Source organism: Mastigoproctus giganteus, chromosome 2 (assembly GCF_048544385.1).
Source record: "Mastigoproctus giganteus isolate SK-2022 chromosome 2, ASM4854438v1, whole genome shotgun sequence".
Classification (NCBI taxonomy): Eukaryota; Metazoa; Arthropoda; class Arachnida; order Uropygi; family Thelyphonidae; genus Mastigoproctus; species Mastigoproctus giganteus.
The window spans coordinates 164,242,784-164,260,460 of NC_143576.1; the positions used below are offsets into that span (position 1 = coordinate 164,242,784).

Here is a 17,677-nt window from a genome sequence, read left to right on the forward strand (position 1 = left end):
ACTGCTACTACTACAACTATTAATCGCCGACTGGGCTAGCCAGGTGAGTAAAGTGCCTGGCTGGCAACCCAAAGGTCGCGGGTTCGAATCCCGCCTCAGGCTTGGATCAGAGTAAAATGCAAAAACTTTGCGAGTGCATTCTGGCCACAGAAGCCGATGCACCAACAACTAACAAAAAAAAACTACTACTAATCATAATAATAATCATAAAATCAAAATCTCCAGTTGGGTCCCAATACTGAACCCTAAAGCGTACAGCTCACTATGTTAGTGCACTCTTAGGAATGCCTGTTAATTACTACCCTCTATCTCCTTTCTCTTAGCCATCCTCTCAACACTTGACAATCTTCCCAGTAATACAGGTCGACCGTCACTAATCCAGCAGCATTGGGACCTGTGGGGTGCCGGACCACCTGTGGTTATTTTAGCACATACACTTTACCCAATAGTTAACCACCTCATCCTACCTTGACATTGACTGCCAAGCTAATTTAAGAAAAAAATTCCCCAGGGACCAAAAAATATTTAGCAAATAATTTGATTAGTAATTCTAAAATAAATATTGTAATGTTAGTGTTGTTTTTTCGCTTAAAATATCAAAAGAAAAGAGGTTTTTTTATGTCTCATATATGTGGCCGACGTGGCCCAGTAGGTTACTTTATTTCTTGAGAAGCCGTGTCGGCCACATACGTGTGACGCTATTACAGCCTACATGTGAAGGTCATTTGTGACTAGTTTATTGCATTCATGGCGAGTGCTGCAATAAAACTAATTGCAATAAAATAAACCCTCAAACGTCACAATAAGTTTGTCAGTATTGTTAGAGATTTTGTGAAAATAAGTTCGTTAGCGCACTGTATTATCCATCATATTGTGTTGTGTTTTTCCGCAAGTTTGTACAAGCGTGTTGTTAAAAAAAAAAAAAAAACTACAAAGGAATGGCTAAAAGAAAATTTCTAAGCAGAGTAAAACTTCTCCCATATACACCACTGTCAAATTTTTTTCAGAAGTTCAACTTTATCTGTTATGGACAATGTATCGTGTTTGTGCTTTACACCACAAGAGGCACTTCCTTTATGCATTGGAACCATGGCTAGGGCTAAATGTGAGCAGATTATAATAATAAATGCAGAATTATATAATATATACCTTGGTATATATTATATAATATATAATATATACTTGGTATATATTATATAATATATACCAAGTAATACCAACTATATATTTATATATTCCCAGTAATACCAACATATAAAATTGATTGCCGGCAGAATGTGGTTAAAGAAGCTGGAAACATGGACCCTTGGAGATTGATTTACAAAATCTCTCATAATAAAATGCTTTGTGGGATGTATATAATACGGTTATTAGCAATAATCAGAAAACTCTAGATTGGTTGACAACTGTTGAGGCAATAATCGCAAATCTGTTTCCTTGTGATAGTCCTCATAAAGATACTTACGAACAGGCGGTTGAGAGCAGGCAGCAGTCATAGAAAAAATAAAAAATATGTTGGATGAACTGATGCAGTGTTGGTTGTTCAACTTAGTGGATTTGGCTGCAGCAATCTCAAAACTTAATGTTAAAAAATGCCTAGGAATGGACTTGATTGAAAATCAGGTTATTATAAAATTCTTTGATTTCTTCCCTCAAATTTTGTTGAATGTATTTAACAAATGTTTTCTGGAAGGGGTTTTTCCTAGACCCTGGAAGCAGGCATTGTTGAAGATTTTTGACAAACCAGGGAAACCGAAAACTGACCCTAGAGCTTATAGGCCAATTTCTCTTCTTGCAAATTTGGGGATGGTGTATGAAAGGATGCTTGCACCCAGAATTTCTAATTTGTTGGAAAGCAGTAATCATATAGTTTAATATAGGTATATTTCAAATAAGGTGTTCGCAGACAGTATTTTCTTTTTGTGGACCACATTTTGTGAAATCCTGAGTTAGTGCATTTGCATTATTAATTCATAGCAAATTTCAAAACAGCTTTTTTTTTTCTTTAAAAAAACTTTCAAATCAAAAGGATTTTGCAATATGAGAATGTAAAATTCTCATAACGTAAAATTCTCATGCAAAACTATTATAAAAATTGATGATGCAAATGTACTAATTTGTCCCTTAGAAATGCTATGTATATTATTACCATTACTTATTAGCATTAGTAGAGGTGTATGATGCAAAAAAGCATTCTTATCAGCCAAAAAAAAAAAAAAAAAAAAAAACCCAATTTCCGTTTCACCCATCCATTCTCTCCAAAGTTTGTCTAATTCTTCCTTGAATTTATTCAATCTGTCAACTTCCGCAACAACAGATGGAAGTTTGTTCCAGCAATCAACCACCTGCTGGCGAAAAGCAAATTTTCACACGTCTCTTCTGCCACTGCCTTTCCTCAATTTGTATTTATGCCCCCTCAAGGTTGTAATCTGAACAAGAGGAAGAATCCCATCAGCATCGAGCTTGCTCAAACCATTCAAGACCTTAACACCTCACAGGTGCCTAATCTCCAGACGCTGCAATTTGCAGAACTTAAGCTTTCCTTAGTGAGAGCAACCCTTTGTCCCTTCACCAATCTCATTGCCCTTCTCTGTACTTGTTCCAGCAACTCTACATCCATCTTAAAATGAGGCCTCCATCCTTTATGCAGTACTCAAGGTGTGGCCTGACCATTGCCTTATGCAAAGGGATAATCACCTTCTTATCCTTGCAACAAAGTTTCTATATACCATTGACAATACCCCCCCCCCCCCATTAGCTGTTGTGGGAGTCTGCCTGCACTGTTCAGAAAACTTCATATCTGGCTGTGCAGTAGCCCCCAGGTCTTTTTTTATTCTCCACTACTCTGAATGTAGTACAGCACAGTTGGTATATTACTCTACTGCTACCCATATGCAGTACTTTGCATTTGTCAATTTTAAACTTCAGTTGCCAGTTCTCAGCCCTCCTTTTATCCATAGCAGCAAATTACCTTTAATGCCATACTGCTCCAATTTGTACAGCAGTCTTTTATGTGGAACAGTATCAAAAGCTTTCCTGAAATCTAAGTATATAATATCAAAATTATTTTTTTCATCTAGTTCCTTTGTGACCACACCGTAGTATCCAATCATATTGGTCAGACAAGACATCCCCTTTAACAAATCCATGCTGTGTCTGAACTGTAACTGCAGTCTTGTTTAGATAATCCTACATTGCTTCTTTAACCAGACTCCATTATTTTCCCCCAGAACAGACAAACTAACAGGTCTGTAATTACTTGTGTCACCCTTTGATACCGTTTTGAGTATTGGGGTCACATTTGCACATCGCCAGTCCATGGGCACCTCCCCTGAACCCATAGATGCTCTCATAATAATGGCTAAGGATTTGCTTACTTCCTTTGCTGCCTCCTTTAATATAAATGGATAGATCCCATCCATCCCAGTGCCTTTGTTATGTTTAATTTCAACAATTTCTCCTCCACTTTGCTCTCTGTTATTACAAAATGCTTTAGTTTCCTGTTATAGTTTGATTAACTTTTGGCATTCCCCTCCATAAATAACTTGTCATGTGTCAATATTGATGCAATATACTCATTCAGTTTGTCAGTTACCTGAGCAGGATCATCAACAGTCAGACCATCAATATCAAGTGGACTAATCTGATTCATTCCCTTCTTTCTGGAATTTACATTAATAAAAAAGTCTTTGCTGCTCCTCTTTGCATCCTTTGCCAAAGATTTCTCGAAATCTGCCTTCTCTTGCCTAACCTCTTTTGTGACTTGATTACAGACTTATATTTACCTATTGACTTATATCTACCATAGTCTTGCATGTCACCTGATAATTTATGTATCCTATGTATTTTCTTCTCTGCCATGAATCTCATTAGTTAATTTTACTTTCATTTAGGCCTTGAACAGTATTTCTTAGTTGGAACAAAAAGCCTAATAGCTTCCAAGATTACTTCCTGGAATGCTTCCCATTTAGAATTTGCTGAATATTTAATTTTTTATTAATAAAATTATTGAAATTTTGTGTAAACTCATTGTGATAGCCTCACGTTATAAGTGATCTCTGCCAACTATTAAAACTTGTTCTTAATTGTTGGCAGTGATAGACATGATGCTTAAATGTTTTAGCCTGTCAGTGCTTCTATTGATATTGTCTCTAACATTAATTAAAACTTAAAGGTACCATTAGTCAGCATTTTTGAAATAAACATATAAAACCAAATGATTCGTTACTACTTGTGACTTGTTTTATTCTGATATTATCAAACCTCTTGATTTTCATATATTTCAATCAATGATGAAAGTAATTTTGTTTGATTTGGACTCAACCAGAATTAGATTAGCAAGTTCACAAATTGAGCTTGGTAAACATGATCAAACAATAATACACATCAAATTTGTGAGTTTTAAAATTTGGGAACTTATTGCAAACTGAACAGTTTATTTTCCAGTGAAGTTTGCATTAATTGAGCTTTTTTTTTTTTTTTTAATCACATTATTAAAATTTACAATCAGCTTTCATCGGAAAATTCTGGCAACTAAGAAGAAGTGCTGTCAATGAAATGAGTGAATTCGGACTGCTGGTTAAGACAAGTAATGCTGACATAATATGGCTTACAGAAACTTCAGGTGGTGCCACCTGGAGATAGGTGATGATGAGTTTCAGTACAGTATGTATAATGTATTTAGGAAGGATAGTCAGCTTCTTAGCAAAAGCAGCCTGAACACGACAAAAGTTTTCCCAGATTTGGACATTTCACATGCTAGTATAGAATCTGTATGGTGTGAGATAGTTGGAAGCAAAGTTATAATGAGAGTGAGAGTAATCTACAGGCCAGGTGATTGTGAGATTATGATGAGAGCCTCTTCATGCAAATGGATTGGGCAAGTAAGCGTGAATTTCTTATTATGAGCGATTTTATTTGCCTCTAATAGATCAGAGCAAATGGGAGGGAAACTCCACATGGGGCACAAAATTTTTAAATAAACTAGAACATTGGTTCTCAACCTTTTTTTGCTCATGGCCCACGTCTGAGTTTCATTCACCTCTGTGGCCCACCCCTTATATTGTTTAATTATAATAAATGTAATATTTATAATCAATATGTACTTTATCAACTGCACTTTTTATTTATAACATCTATTATTTGTTTATAATATAAGGAATATTAATAATAAAAAGGAGTGAGTTTATTAACTACAATCTTTATTTATAATAGAACTTTTATTCGTATAATATTATTGTCCCTTAGTAAGATCCTTGCAGATCTCACTAATTTTTTTTATATTAGTAATAATTTTATTTTAGAAGTGAACTTTTTGTGGCCCATTTACCAGTTTCCATGGCCCCCAATTTTATGACTTTTACATGTGGCCCCTCAGAAATACGGCATGGCCCCATTAAGAACCACTGAACTAGGTGATTGTTATTTGTATCAACATGTCAGGGAAAGTACTAGGGAAAAGAATACTCTAGACCTCATCATCACCCATGAACCAGATGACATAATAGGGCTTCACAGTACAGGAACCAGTAGCAGGAAGTGATGTCGAGTTCTGTGGTGGACGATGAAGAGAGAGGTAGCAGTAGCTAAAGGCAAAGGAATGGGTTATAATTTCAGGAAAGGAAATTACAATGGCCTAAGAGGCCATCGTAATTAACTGGTTAGTTATCTCACAGCGAGCGAATACAATTGAATTATGGTATACCTTTAAAACAATAATCACAGAAGCCTTGAATGCGTATATACCATTAAAAAAATACTCCACGAGGAGGATTCCATGTTGGATGAATATTGAAATTGCTGGATTACTTCAGCAGAAAATGATGGCATGGAAATGTTAGAGCAATAAAAAGCACTGAAGCCTATAACACCTACAAATTGATCTGTAATAGTGCCACAGAAAAAATTAGGCTGGCAAATGCAGATTATGAGAAATCGCTAGCAAAGAGGGGGAATGAGGAATTCTTCACATATATAAATGCAAAGAAGAGAAGGACAAACCAGATCTGACCCTTATGCAATGGACGTCGGATAGCATTGATACACCAGCTGAAGTTGTAGATAAACTCAACAGTTCCTTTGCATCGATATTTACAGATGAAAAACCCTTTATATCAATGAGAAATTATGGGAGTGAAGTTGAAAACAATTTAATTAATGATGTTGAAATTTCACGTGTTTATTTAATGAAAAAACTTTCAAGCATACAGGCCAGTATGGTTCCTGGGGTTGATGGCATATACCCTATAATCTTAAGGGAGGTGGCAAGTGAGAGCATTGAACCATTGAGGCTAATTATGAGAGCATCACTGGAATCTGGAGTGATTCCGTTGGGTTGGAAAAGTGCCAATGTATCTCCAGTACATAAGGGTAGTTCTAAGAGTGAAGTGGGAAATTACAGCCAGTAAGTCTCAGTCTTACTGGCTGTCCTGCATGAGCGGTTACTTTATAAGCTGGAACAGGTTGGAATCACAGGGAAATTCCTTAGATGGATAACTGGATGGCTTCAGGGCAGGAGGCAGAGGGTTGTGATAAATGGTTATTCCTCAGATTTGGTTGACGTAAGAAATGGGGCTCCCCAAGGATCAGTATTAGGACCACTGTTGTTTTTGATTTTCATAAATGACATCGATGAAGGGATAGAGGGCGTGATGTCTAAATTTTCAGATGATCTAAAGATTGGTAGAGTATTTAATGATTGCTACCAAGCAGTGCTTCTTCAGAATGACCTAGATAGACCTTCAGGGATGGTCAGAAAAATGGCAGCTGTGCTTTAATTCAGCAAAGTGCAAGGTATTGCACCTGGGGAACAGTAACCTCAAAATAACTTATATACTTGGCGCAGTTGAACTAAAGCCGATAGTGGGGGAAAGGGACTTGCATATTACGATACAGTCAGATGTGAAGTTCTCCGAGCATTGTAGACTAGTTACAAGGAAGGCTGGCCCTAAGTGCCAAGCGATAGTGTCCAAGAAATTTTTCCCAAACGATATATAGAGTGATTTTCACAGTGATTTCATTCTGTTTAATTTCTAGTGCCTTTATTATTATTATCAGTTCACTGTAAGTGGTTCTGTACTTAACAGATTTTGAGTGAGAACCCAGAAAGGAAAACCACCTTTCTTTTCTTTGTATATTTATTAGCTTTCTCACTAACCAACTAACTTCTCTAACTGCTTGGTCACTAGGTGGCACTGCTCCTGCCTCCACATGGCAGGGCCGGTAACCCGAGGGAAAAGTTTTCCCTCAGGAGCACAGGTTTTGATAATAAGTGGTGAAATACCGTCAGGACCTGGAGCTTTCTTTGCATCAAGATTCATCAAAATCCTTCTGATATCCTTTTGACGGAAGACCACAGGAGGCATTGAATGGAGCGTGTTGGGAATGGTGGGATGTGTTTTTCTAAGATCACTAATACATGAGCTGGATGAAAAATGGGATGCTAGGATGTCAGCTTTATCCTTGGCTGAAGTGACAACAGAACCATCTGGTTTGGACAGAGGTGGGAGCAGAGATGGGCAAAAGTTGTGGCCAATAGCTTTGGCAAAAGACCAGAATGCTCGGCTACCATTAGGGCAAGAAGCAAGTTTTCTACTCTTAGCCTGTTCAAATTCTAGTTTGGACTGATTAATAACTGCTTTACAATTGTTGCGAGCTTTGGTGTAGGCAGAAAATGAAACTGAAGAATTAGAAAGAAGCCAATTACGATATGCAACATTCTTCTCTTGAACAGCCTTAGCACATTTATTGGAAAACCATGGTTTAGATAAAGGACGAGATTTTATAGTGGAGTGTTGGAAGAAAAGAAGTCTCACAGGTCATCCCATTTTGCATTCTTGTAGTGCCAAACAACACGAGGTTGGGAATAGCCATGAGATAAAGGTTCCATTGGAGAAGAGACAATCACCAAGTTGTGATCTGAAGTGCCTAAAGGACCTCTCACTTCGACCGTGTACTTAGAAGGGTTGTTTGTGAGAAAAAGATCAAGCGTATTGGCTGTATGATTTGGATTGTCCGGTATTCTTGGTAAATGAACAATCTGTGCTAGGTCATTAGTAATTGCAAAAGCCTCAGCATCTAGACCTGCTGGGTCGGTGTGACTAGAAAACAGAAGCCAGCTGGAGTTGTGAACATTAGAATCACCAAGGAAAATTACCTCACTGTTAGGAAAGTTGGACTGGAGAAGGTCAAGTTGCAAAGAGAGGAAGTCAAAGAACTCCAAGTGATTAGTGGAGTTGGGAGAATGGTAGAGACAACAGATGAATTTGACACAATGAGGTAGAGAGATTTTAAGCCTGAGAAGATCAAAGAGAGGAGATTCCAAATTGCCAAGTCTCTGACAGGGAATAGCAGAATGGACATATGCACAAGTACCACCTTTGAGGCGAAAGGAATCATACAGCGAATAATTTGGGCATCTGAGATGAGCAGTAGTTGAATCAACCGATAACTGAGATTCTGTCAGAAAAAGTACATGGGGTTTGGCAGACTGCAAGTGGAAATGGACATCGTTGAGATTAGAATTGAGACCACGTATATTTGTGAAATGAATTAGGAAGTGCTTGGGAGGTTTAGATCTTTTTGCAGATAAGCTTGCTCTATTAGTTTGACAATTCATGGTGTATTCAATAGTAAGATAAAGTGGGTGGGACATGCTGTATGAAGTAATGAAATTTTTGGATATGGTGTACACGTGGTAAGAATGTACCCAGATCCTTGATATAACGTGGCCTGGACAATGCTCCCCGCATACACACTACTCGGACTCCCTCCAGTCACTATCTGGCAGAGTAGAGGTAGCAAGATTATACACTAGCTGATCCGGAAGCCTCCTAGAGAGTTACCAATAGGTTCGGTCCGGTGTACTAACTAGCGGCCGGCCTGCGAACACCGTTTTAGATCTGTACCCTCGAAATGTAAGGAATATTGGATCTTGCCACGACGTTCATCATAACGTCAAAAGTCATCAATCATACTGCATTATGGAAGAGATAGGGAAGGGTTGACCGGAACTTAGCTCTAGAGACTAAACATGGGTTCCACCACTTCAAACCTCCAGTAAGCAAAGTGGTGGAATTTCACCGGTTGATGAGAGTCATCTACCACCTAGTACACATAGTGACATAGAAAAATTTAAAACTGCTAAAGACGCTAAGAAAACCGAAGTACCCACTAACTGTATGGAAGTGGATGAACACCAAGGTTATGAGGAACCCTTCTTGGAACTTCATGCCAATGACACAATGGATACTGAACGCCTCATGTTCCCAAAAAAAGACCGGAAGAAATTCTCCGTACAAAAAAAAAAAAATCAACTGAATCTTCCTCAACTAAACCGAAATAATGCAAAACATCATACAATGGAACTGCAGACGACTAAGAAGCCATTCAGATGACTTGAAGGATTTACTCACTCAATTTAATCCCATAGGCATATGCCTACAGGAAACATTCCTGTCACCGCAGATCTCACCAAAATTTTCAAATTATATCATGTACAGACTAGATAGAAAATCAGAATCTCCTGCACGTGGAGGAGTAGCTATTCTTATTAATTCAGATATTCCTTCGAGGCTCATTCATTTAGAAACCAAACCTCCCTAGAAGTTGTGGCAGCTCATATCAAAGTTGGTAATTCAGTTACCCTTGTTTCTATTTACATTCCACCATCTCTGCTGTTTCCTCATTCAGCACTGGACAATCTTCTTACACAACTCCCAACACCAATTTGCCTTTTCGGTGATTTTAATGGCCAACATTCATTGTGGGGATCCACTACAATGGACGCAGGAGGCAAATTGATTGAAGAGTTTTTGAATAACAATAATCTTAATTTACTAAACTCTGGATCTCCCACATACATTAATCTGCATACCTATAGGATCAACTTCTGTAATCGACTTGTCAATTTGCTCACCATCCATTTTTTTTTAATCATGACATGGTCGGTGTTAGAACCCTTTAATAGCAATCATTATCCGATTATTTGCACATTACAAACTGGGTAACTGTAAATCTCGACCAACAATCCACTTGGAAGTTTAGAAAGGTGAACTGGGATGGCCTATTCTGCCTAAATATATCCAGACAGACTTTATGTTCAAAAACAACCCATTATATATGTAACTGCATACATAACCCATTATTGATGAAACTGTATACATAACCAATACATAACTAGCATCCAATAGATCCATTGGATGCTGGTTATGTAACTGCATACATAACCAGCATCCAGTGGATCTATTCCAAAATCCAAGGCATATCGCATTCACCGGAATCACTGGTGGAATACAGACTGCCTTCATGCCAAACAGGAGAAAAACTGTGCGTGGAATAATTTCCGAAAGTATCTTATAACAACTAACTTAATCACTTATAAGCAAGCTAAAGCAAAGCAAATTGGGCAGAAAGCGAAATATGATTCGTGGATTGTCTTTGCCTCAACCATCACCAAAGACACCGGCGCCCGGCTCATCTGGAGAAAGATACAGGCCCTAAATGGCAAATTTGCTCGGCTGCCCTCTCCAATACTTCGTTAGAAAGGGAAAGATGTGTCTACTCCTGAAGAAGTTGCTAATGCACTAGCAGAATCGTTTGCCACAATCTCTGCTTCTGCTTCCTATGCCTCCACCTTCCAAAACATTAAAAGAGCTGCAGAATGGCATAAAATCAACTTCTTCACATGCCGCTCCTTCCCATACAACCAACCTTTTACATTAACAGAACCCAAAGAATCATAAAATAGATCATCCAGTTGTGCCACAGGCCCAGATGGTATTCATTACATTATGCTGAAGTATTTACTTGAAAAGGACTTGCTTACTTTGTTGCTCTTCTTACCCTTACCTGATCTTCTTAAAATGCTTACCCTTTTTCCTGGCACCATTCTTTTATTATTGCCATACAAAAACCAGGAAAAGATCCTATCCTGGTTCAGAATTATAGGCCCATATCTCTTATGAGCTGCTTTGGTAAAATTTTCAAAAAGATGGTTCATAGTAGGCTCACTTACATCCTTGAGTCACAGAATCTTCTTCCATATCATCAATATGGCATTCGGAAGAATAAATAAACGCTAGACATGCTCATCAAAGCTGAATCTCATATCTGTAATCCTTTATCAGGAAACAACATCTAGTCATTGTCAACTTAGATCTTGAAAAGGCATTTGACACTACCTGGCATCATGGTATTCTTATGGATCTTTACCATCTGGGATTTAGGGCCATTTGCCTGAAATAATTAAAAATTTCCTGCAATTGTGCACTTTTCACGTACAGTATAAAAGCATACTCTCTGCTTCTCACATTCAGGAAGAAGGTGTCCTGCAGGGATCGATACTTAGTTCAACACTTTTTGCAGTTTGAGTTAGCAGAATGACACACGGTATCCCAAAAACTGTCGAAACTTATAAGTATGCAGATGATCTTACCATTTCCTGTCAGTCTCAAAGTACCAGTACCATTGAACACCAACTCCAACTTGCCATGGCCAAAATCGAATTGTGGACTTTAAGGAATGGTTATCGACTATCAGAAAAGAAATGCACTGCCACCCACATTTGCAAGCATCGGGCTCTCCATCTTGATCCTGAATTACCAACCACAATACTCCAATCCCACTTATTACTAATGTCAGATTTCTTGTCTGATATTAGACAACAAGTTTAATTTTAATTTCCAAGCTCACATCACTCAATTAAGAAATGTTTGTCTAAAGCATATGAACATACTTTGATCAGTCTCTTCTTGGGGAGCAGATCAATATACTTTACTTCACCTTTACTGAACTTTAATCCGCTCACACTTAGATTATGGTTGTTTAGTATATGACTCTGCCAGATGCACTACTTTACAATGTCTAAATATCATCCAGCACAGTGCTGTTGAGGACTGCGTTGGACCTTTCAGGACTTCTCCAATCCAAAGTCTTTATATTGAAGCGCATGATCCTCCATTACATCTTCATAGGAAAGCATTACTGCTCCAATACTCTGCCAAAATCCAGAGTTTAAAATCTCCCCCCCCCCCAGTTGGGAGTATCTTTATAATACTCGGTGGGATTTGTTCTATGAGAGCAAACCAAATGAAAATAGATATCTGCTTTACTCAGGATTAAAGAGCTTGTTCAGAATTGGAATACTGATTTAAGTGATATTTTTCAAGACACAACTGCTTCTGTTCCACCTTGGACATATGTTTCTGCCTCTTACAATGTACATTTTCTTCAGTGGGGAAAAAATGTCATACCTCCTTGCAATATCAGGCAGTTGCACTCAGCTCATGCTACTCTGAATTCCCATGCCTGTAAAATCTATACTGATGTTGTTGTTTGTTTGTTATTTGGTTTTTAGGAGCATTAGCAACTAAGGCCATATTGCTCCAGGGATATGCGGTGGTCACTCCCTGACCTTTCTGCACCTCTGTAATTTGTGGTCTCGGGCTCGAACCTCGGTCTAATCAAGAAGCGTGTGCTATGCACTGCTGCTCCTGCCCACCTGGCTACAGAGGTGCCCCTATCAATACTGATGGATCAAAAACTGCTAGTACGGTTGGTGCTGCTGCAGTTTTTCCTTCATTTACTGCCCACCTGGCTACGGAGGCGCCAGTGTGTGTGTGTGTGCGCGTGCGTGCACTGCCGCTCCTGCCCATCTGGCTACGGAGTCACCAATGTGTGTGTGTGTGTGTATATATATATATTGGCGCCTCTGTGGGCAGGAGCGGCAGTGCATAGCACACGCTTCTTGATTAGACCGGGGTTCGAGCCCGTGACCACCAAATACTGAGGATGCGGAAAGGTCAGGGAATGACCACCACATATCCCAGGAGCAATATGGCCTTAGTTGCTAATGCTCCTAAAAACCAAATAACAAGGCAGATATAACTTGGTTCTATTCTGCCTATTTTTTATTCCAAAATATATTTCCTGTGGGCAACAGTGCATTCTATCATGTAAGATCTCATTGTGCTGGGTACTTGATGAGTCCTCCTCTTTTATTCCTTCAGAGGTATAAACACTGTTCCTCGAGCCCTCATATTAAGATATAAGCCCATCAGAATGCTGGTCAGAAGCAAACTGTATATAGAGCCCAGATAGTTGTCTTGTAAATGTAAAGCAGTATCATCTTTTGAGGGGGGGGGTAAGAAAGGTGATATTGTTGTTCGTATTGGTACTAATAATATTAACAGTAGTAAGATCTGAGGATTTACTCAGTATGTGAGGCAATGTTTAGAAAAAGTAGCAAATTAGGATGATTAAATTTGAAAATGTCTGCAATTCTGCCCAGTCATAAGAGAGAGGACATATTTAGAGCCTTGTCAATCAATTTGACCCTGAGAGAGAGAGAGAGAGAGAGAGACAGAGAGAGAGAGAGAGAGAGAGAGAGAGAGAGAGAGAGAGAGAGAGAGAGAGAGAGAGAGAGAGAGAGAGAGACTATATTCTATAGTCTGCTTTCATTGAAATTGGGGAGCAGTAATTATTTCATAATTGAGTCTATAAATAATTGAAAACAAAAGAAATTTTGAGCTTGTGCTTGAACACATACATATATATAATTTATCTGTGTAACTCGGATTTAGGGGGAATGCACGTGGAGGCAGCCTCCAGGAAAAGAAATATATAGGAAGGGTACTATCTCAGTATGGGAAGTTGATGGAAAAGATCATAAGGTATGTACCGAATTATCAAATTCAAGTTTATAATTCTTAAAACCTTTTAAAAATATATGAAGTTAGTTAAAGATCTTATACAAATAATCAAAAGACAAAAGTTAAGGAATCCACTTTTTCATATTGCTGCATTTCAGAGTAATTTTAATAGTTCATAAGCTGATGAAAAGTTATCATAGTATATTTTTATTTAAATTGCATGCAAATCTTTTGCTACTATGTTAGATTATTGCTGTTCTAATAATGAACTCTTTCAAATTCTAAAACTTTCTGTTTAATCAGGATAAAAGTTAATCTTTTTTTTTTTTTTTTTAATTTAATAAAGCATTTTTATTTAGTTTTATTTTACTTTCCAGTTTTTCTATTTGTGGCTTTGCTTTAAATGCAGTTTCTTTTGTTCCTCAGCTTCACCATTTGCCAACTGGATTTTTTGCTTATTCAGAGGAACATAGTGAGTTAATGCATATTAAATTATTTGATGAGGTATATAGTTGAGGTAAAAAAAAAATTAAAAATCAGCACTACTCTTTATTATTACCTTATATCTTCATCAAATACTGTAATTATGTTAATTACATCTGAAAAATTTTGCTATATATGCAAGAACATCTTGTACAAGATGGTTCTCCAGTGAATCAAGGCCTTGTTGCTATGCAGGCCTAACTGTAGCCAATCATGAGTGACAAGGTTAGCATTTTGTTGGACAGATTTGAATGATTTTGAGTGAAATTTTCCAACAGATTTGAAAAGGGCCATTGCCCTCAAAGGGCAATGGCCCCCTCAAAGATATTAAATCAGAAGACCCATCAAGTACCCAGCTACTCACCTTAACATTAGAGCCCCCTGTCATTCATTTAGCTGCATGGTGGGATCACCAAAAGCAAGATGTGCTGGGCTCACAGGAGATAGTTGTTCTTGGTGACTTCATTGTCAACAAAATGGGGAAATATTTTATGAAATAAGGCTAAATGGAGTAGGATCAGAGTGTATCTGCCAGAGGCCAAAGTTAATCATATTGTAAAACAATTATCATCTTTTAAGGACAGAAAAGGGGACAATAACAGAAAATGTTATTGTACATGATGATATGTTGAGAAAAAGGCCTGCATTAAGGCTAATTTTAAAAGTGTCTAAAATTTTTCCAACACATGAGCCAAAGCTTGTCAGTCAGTTTGGTCCTGGAAAGATTGTGCAAAGGACATGGGGTAGAAATTTTCTCAGGTGACCAGTGCTTGCTAACAGAAGAGAGACTGTTTTTATAGAATTCAGATGCAACTAGAATAGAAGAGGTGCATGGATATTTGTTGATCTATGGAGCTAATGTTAGATGGGTCAGAAAACTCTTAGTCGGTGGTGGGGGATACACATAGAATAATTTAATGGGCACCATAAATAGAGGTGAAATCCATTCATGCATTGTTTCTGTGAGGATATGTAGTAGTCTGGAAAACAAGATATTGGATTACAAGGCCTGCTGGGGGAAGGGTCCTCATGGGATAAACAAATATATGAGCTGTGTTAGCGATACCAACAGCAGAATCAGTTGCACAGATATTAATGTTAGGCACATAGTAAGTAAATTTGGTGAGTTTAAAATATTGGTTAAGTCATCAAATGCTGACATTGTAGGTATAATTTTCCCTGCTATAGAACTTGGTATATTTTGATACTACCACCCCAGAGTTGTGCTATTCTTCTAGAATAGTGCTATTCACTCCAAACACTTGGGAGAGTTTCCCATTAGGAGGTGTTTGTATGCCTGAGAGGAGAGGTCCTGTTGAAGAAAAAAAAATTGCTATAATGCTGTTGAATCGGCTGCAATTCAGAATACTTGCCTTTGAAGATCGTTCTTTGATTTAAATTGACTTTTAACCAATACCATAATTAATGAGAAAACGGCTGAATTGATGCCCAAACTGGAAATATTGAAAATTATTTCCAATTTATGATAAGGAGAATTTTTGAAAGCTGTCTGTTTAATTTCACAACAGTATTATTCCCTCTAGTTGCCTCTTAAACATGCTGCTGTAGCATTGCTAATTGGAGGAAAGTGCATGGCAGTAAAGTGAACTTGTAATCAGTAATTCTGCATGATAGATGTCAGTCAACACATATATATAGTTATTTTTCATGACCATGGATAATTTATATCTCTGTGTTAATGTTTTGTTGCTCTTCGTACTGCCAAAAGTTTTCCTGCATCCAGTCTGTAAAATGCTATGGTCATTCAATGCTATAATTGTAAAATACAGTCAAACTTGTTTATAACGAGAATGGAAATAATGAGCAAAAATCCATAATGATTTTAATTTACACATGTTCCCATACAATCGCTCACTATTATAATGAGCATACTACATGGATATACTGAACAAATTTTGATAACTATGCAAACATACTTCATTGCTGGAGTAGTCGAAAAAACCCAATTCTTGGAATAGATGAAAATGAAAAAGGGGGACTTAGCTTTATGACCACATGCATCAGATTAGCGGCCAGTTTGTGACCTTGGCTTTCCGGGGATGGTAACTATGCAATTGTCATTGCCGTTCCATTTGTCGCATTACCCTATTTACAGATTGTCTTGTATTCACTGAACCATAAATTTATTTCAGGACTTCTAAGAACTTTGTATGCATTTCGGGACTTCTAAGAATTTGTATGCATTTCGGGACTTTTAAGAACTTTGTATGCATTTTGGGCTTCTAAGAACTTTGTATGCAGGTCACTTTATCATTTTAAAGTAAAATCAGTTAGAAATGAAACCTTCCTTCAGAAACATGTGTACTAACAAAAGCAAGTGTCTCGATTTGCAAAAAAAAAAAAAGTCAAAATTATTCATGAGTTAAAACGTGGTGCAAATGAAGAAGTGCGTAAAAAGTTTTCTTTGTCCTCTTCAAATGTATCAAAACATTGTGAAAGAATAAAGATGTTTACATATCGGCACTGGAAAAGAACATAATTGGGGGGGGAAAAATTTAGAAAGTGCGAGATTACAAACATTGATGAAGCATTGCTTCAATGGTTCACCGCACAAAGAAGTGCTGGATTTTCAATAGACGGTCCGATGTTGAAGGCTCGAGCGGAAAAATTTGCAATACATTTAAATTCAAAGGGGGAAAATGTGTTGGTGAAAAAAAATCAAAGGCTCGCTTGACGGTTCTCATATATACAAATATGACAGGAACTGATAATAATAAAAAAATCTGTTTGTTATCAGAAAATCGTTAAAACCTCAGTATTTCAAAAACGTAAGGAAACTTCTTGTGGATTACACTACAAACAAAAAAGCTTGGCTGTTTTATGACAATACATAAATGATTGGAATAAAGAGCTATTCAAAAAGAAGAAAAATATTTTATTGTTTGTTGATAACTGTCCTGCACATCCCCAGGTTCAAAATTTGTCCAACATTAAGCTAGTGTTGCTACCTACCAATGCAACATCAATTTTACAGCCAATGGACATAAGTGTAATCAAGAGTTTGAAAGGATTGTATAAAAGATTTCTAGTTCTGCATCTGATCAGTCAAAGAGAACAGAAACTTACCGAGTCTATATTGAATGCTATAAATTTATTGAATGATGCATGGAACAGCGTTACTTCGACAACCATATCAAATTGCTTGAAGAAATCGAAATTAAATTCAAATGAAATTTCAACTGTAGAATTTGTACGAATTGACGACAACTTATTAACTAGTGGTCTTCCAGACATTGTAGAGAGAGTGACATTGTGGATGCTGTGCTCAACAAAGATGATTGATGATGGTAAAAACGATAATTGTGATGATGATATTATGACAATTGAAAGTGAATTAAAATCAGTGCCGACAAGCTCAAGGTGCAGTGGACACATTAGTCAATTTTTTTGAAGGAACTGAGGCAAGTAATGAGACTTTTAATGCATTGAGTGTTTTAAGGGGAAACTTAAGAAATATCAAAGTGAAATCTTTAAAATGAACATAAATTTTAAGGTTCATAAATAAAGACTAATTGAAATCATGT

At 37.4% G+C, this 17,677-nt stretch overlaps 1 protein-coding gene across 3 annotated transcripts in view; it reads left to right on the forward strand.

Moving 5' to 3' along the window:
- mof (males absent on the first) overlaps window positions 1-17,677 on the forward strand; it is a 220,151-nt gene that overhangs the window by 132,329 nt on the left and 70,145 nt on the right. For all 3 annotated transcript variants that reach the window (XM_090368765.1, XM_090368764.1, XM_090368766.1), the window contains exon 6: window positions 13,581-13,670. In XM_090368765.1, coding sequence (XP_090224891.1) covers window positions 13,581-13,670 — 90 coding nt within the window. The remainder of the gene's footprint in view (window positions 1-13,580; window positions 13,671-17,677) is intronic.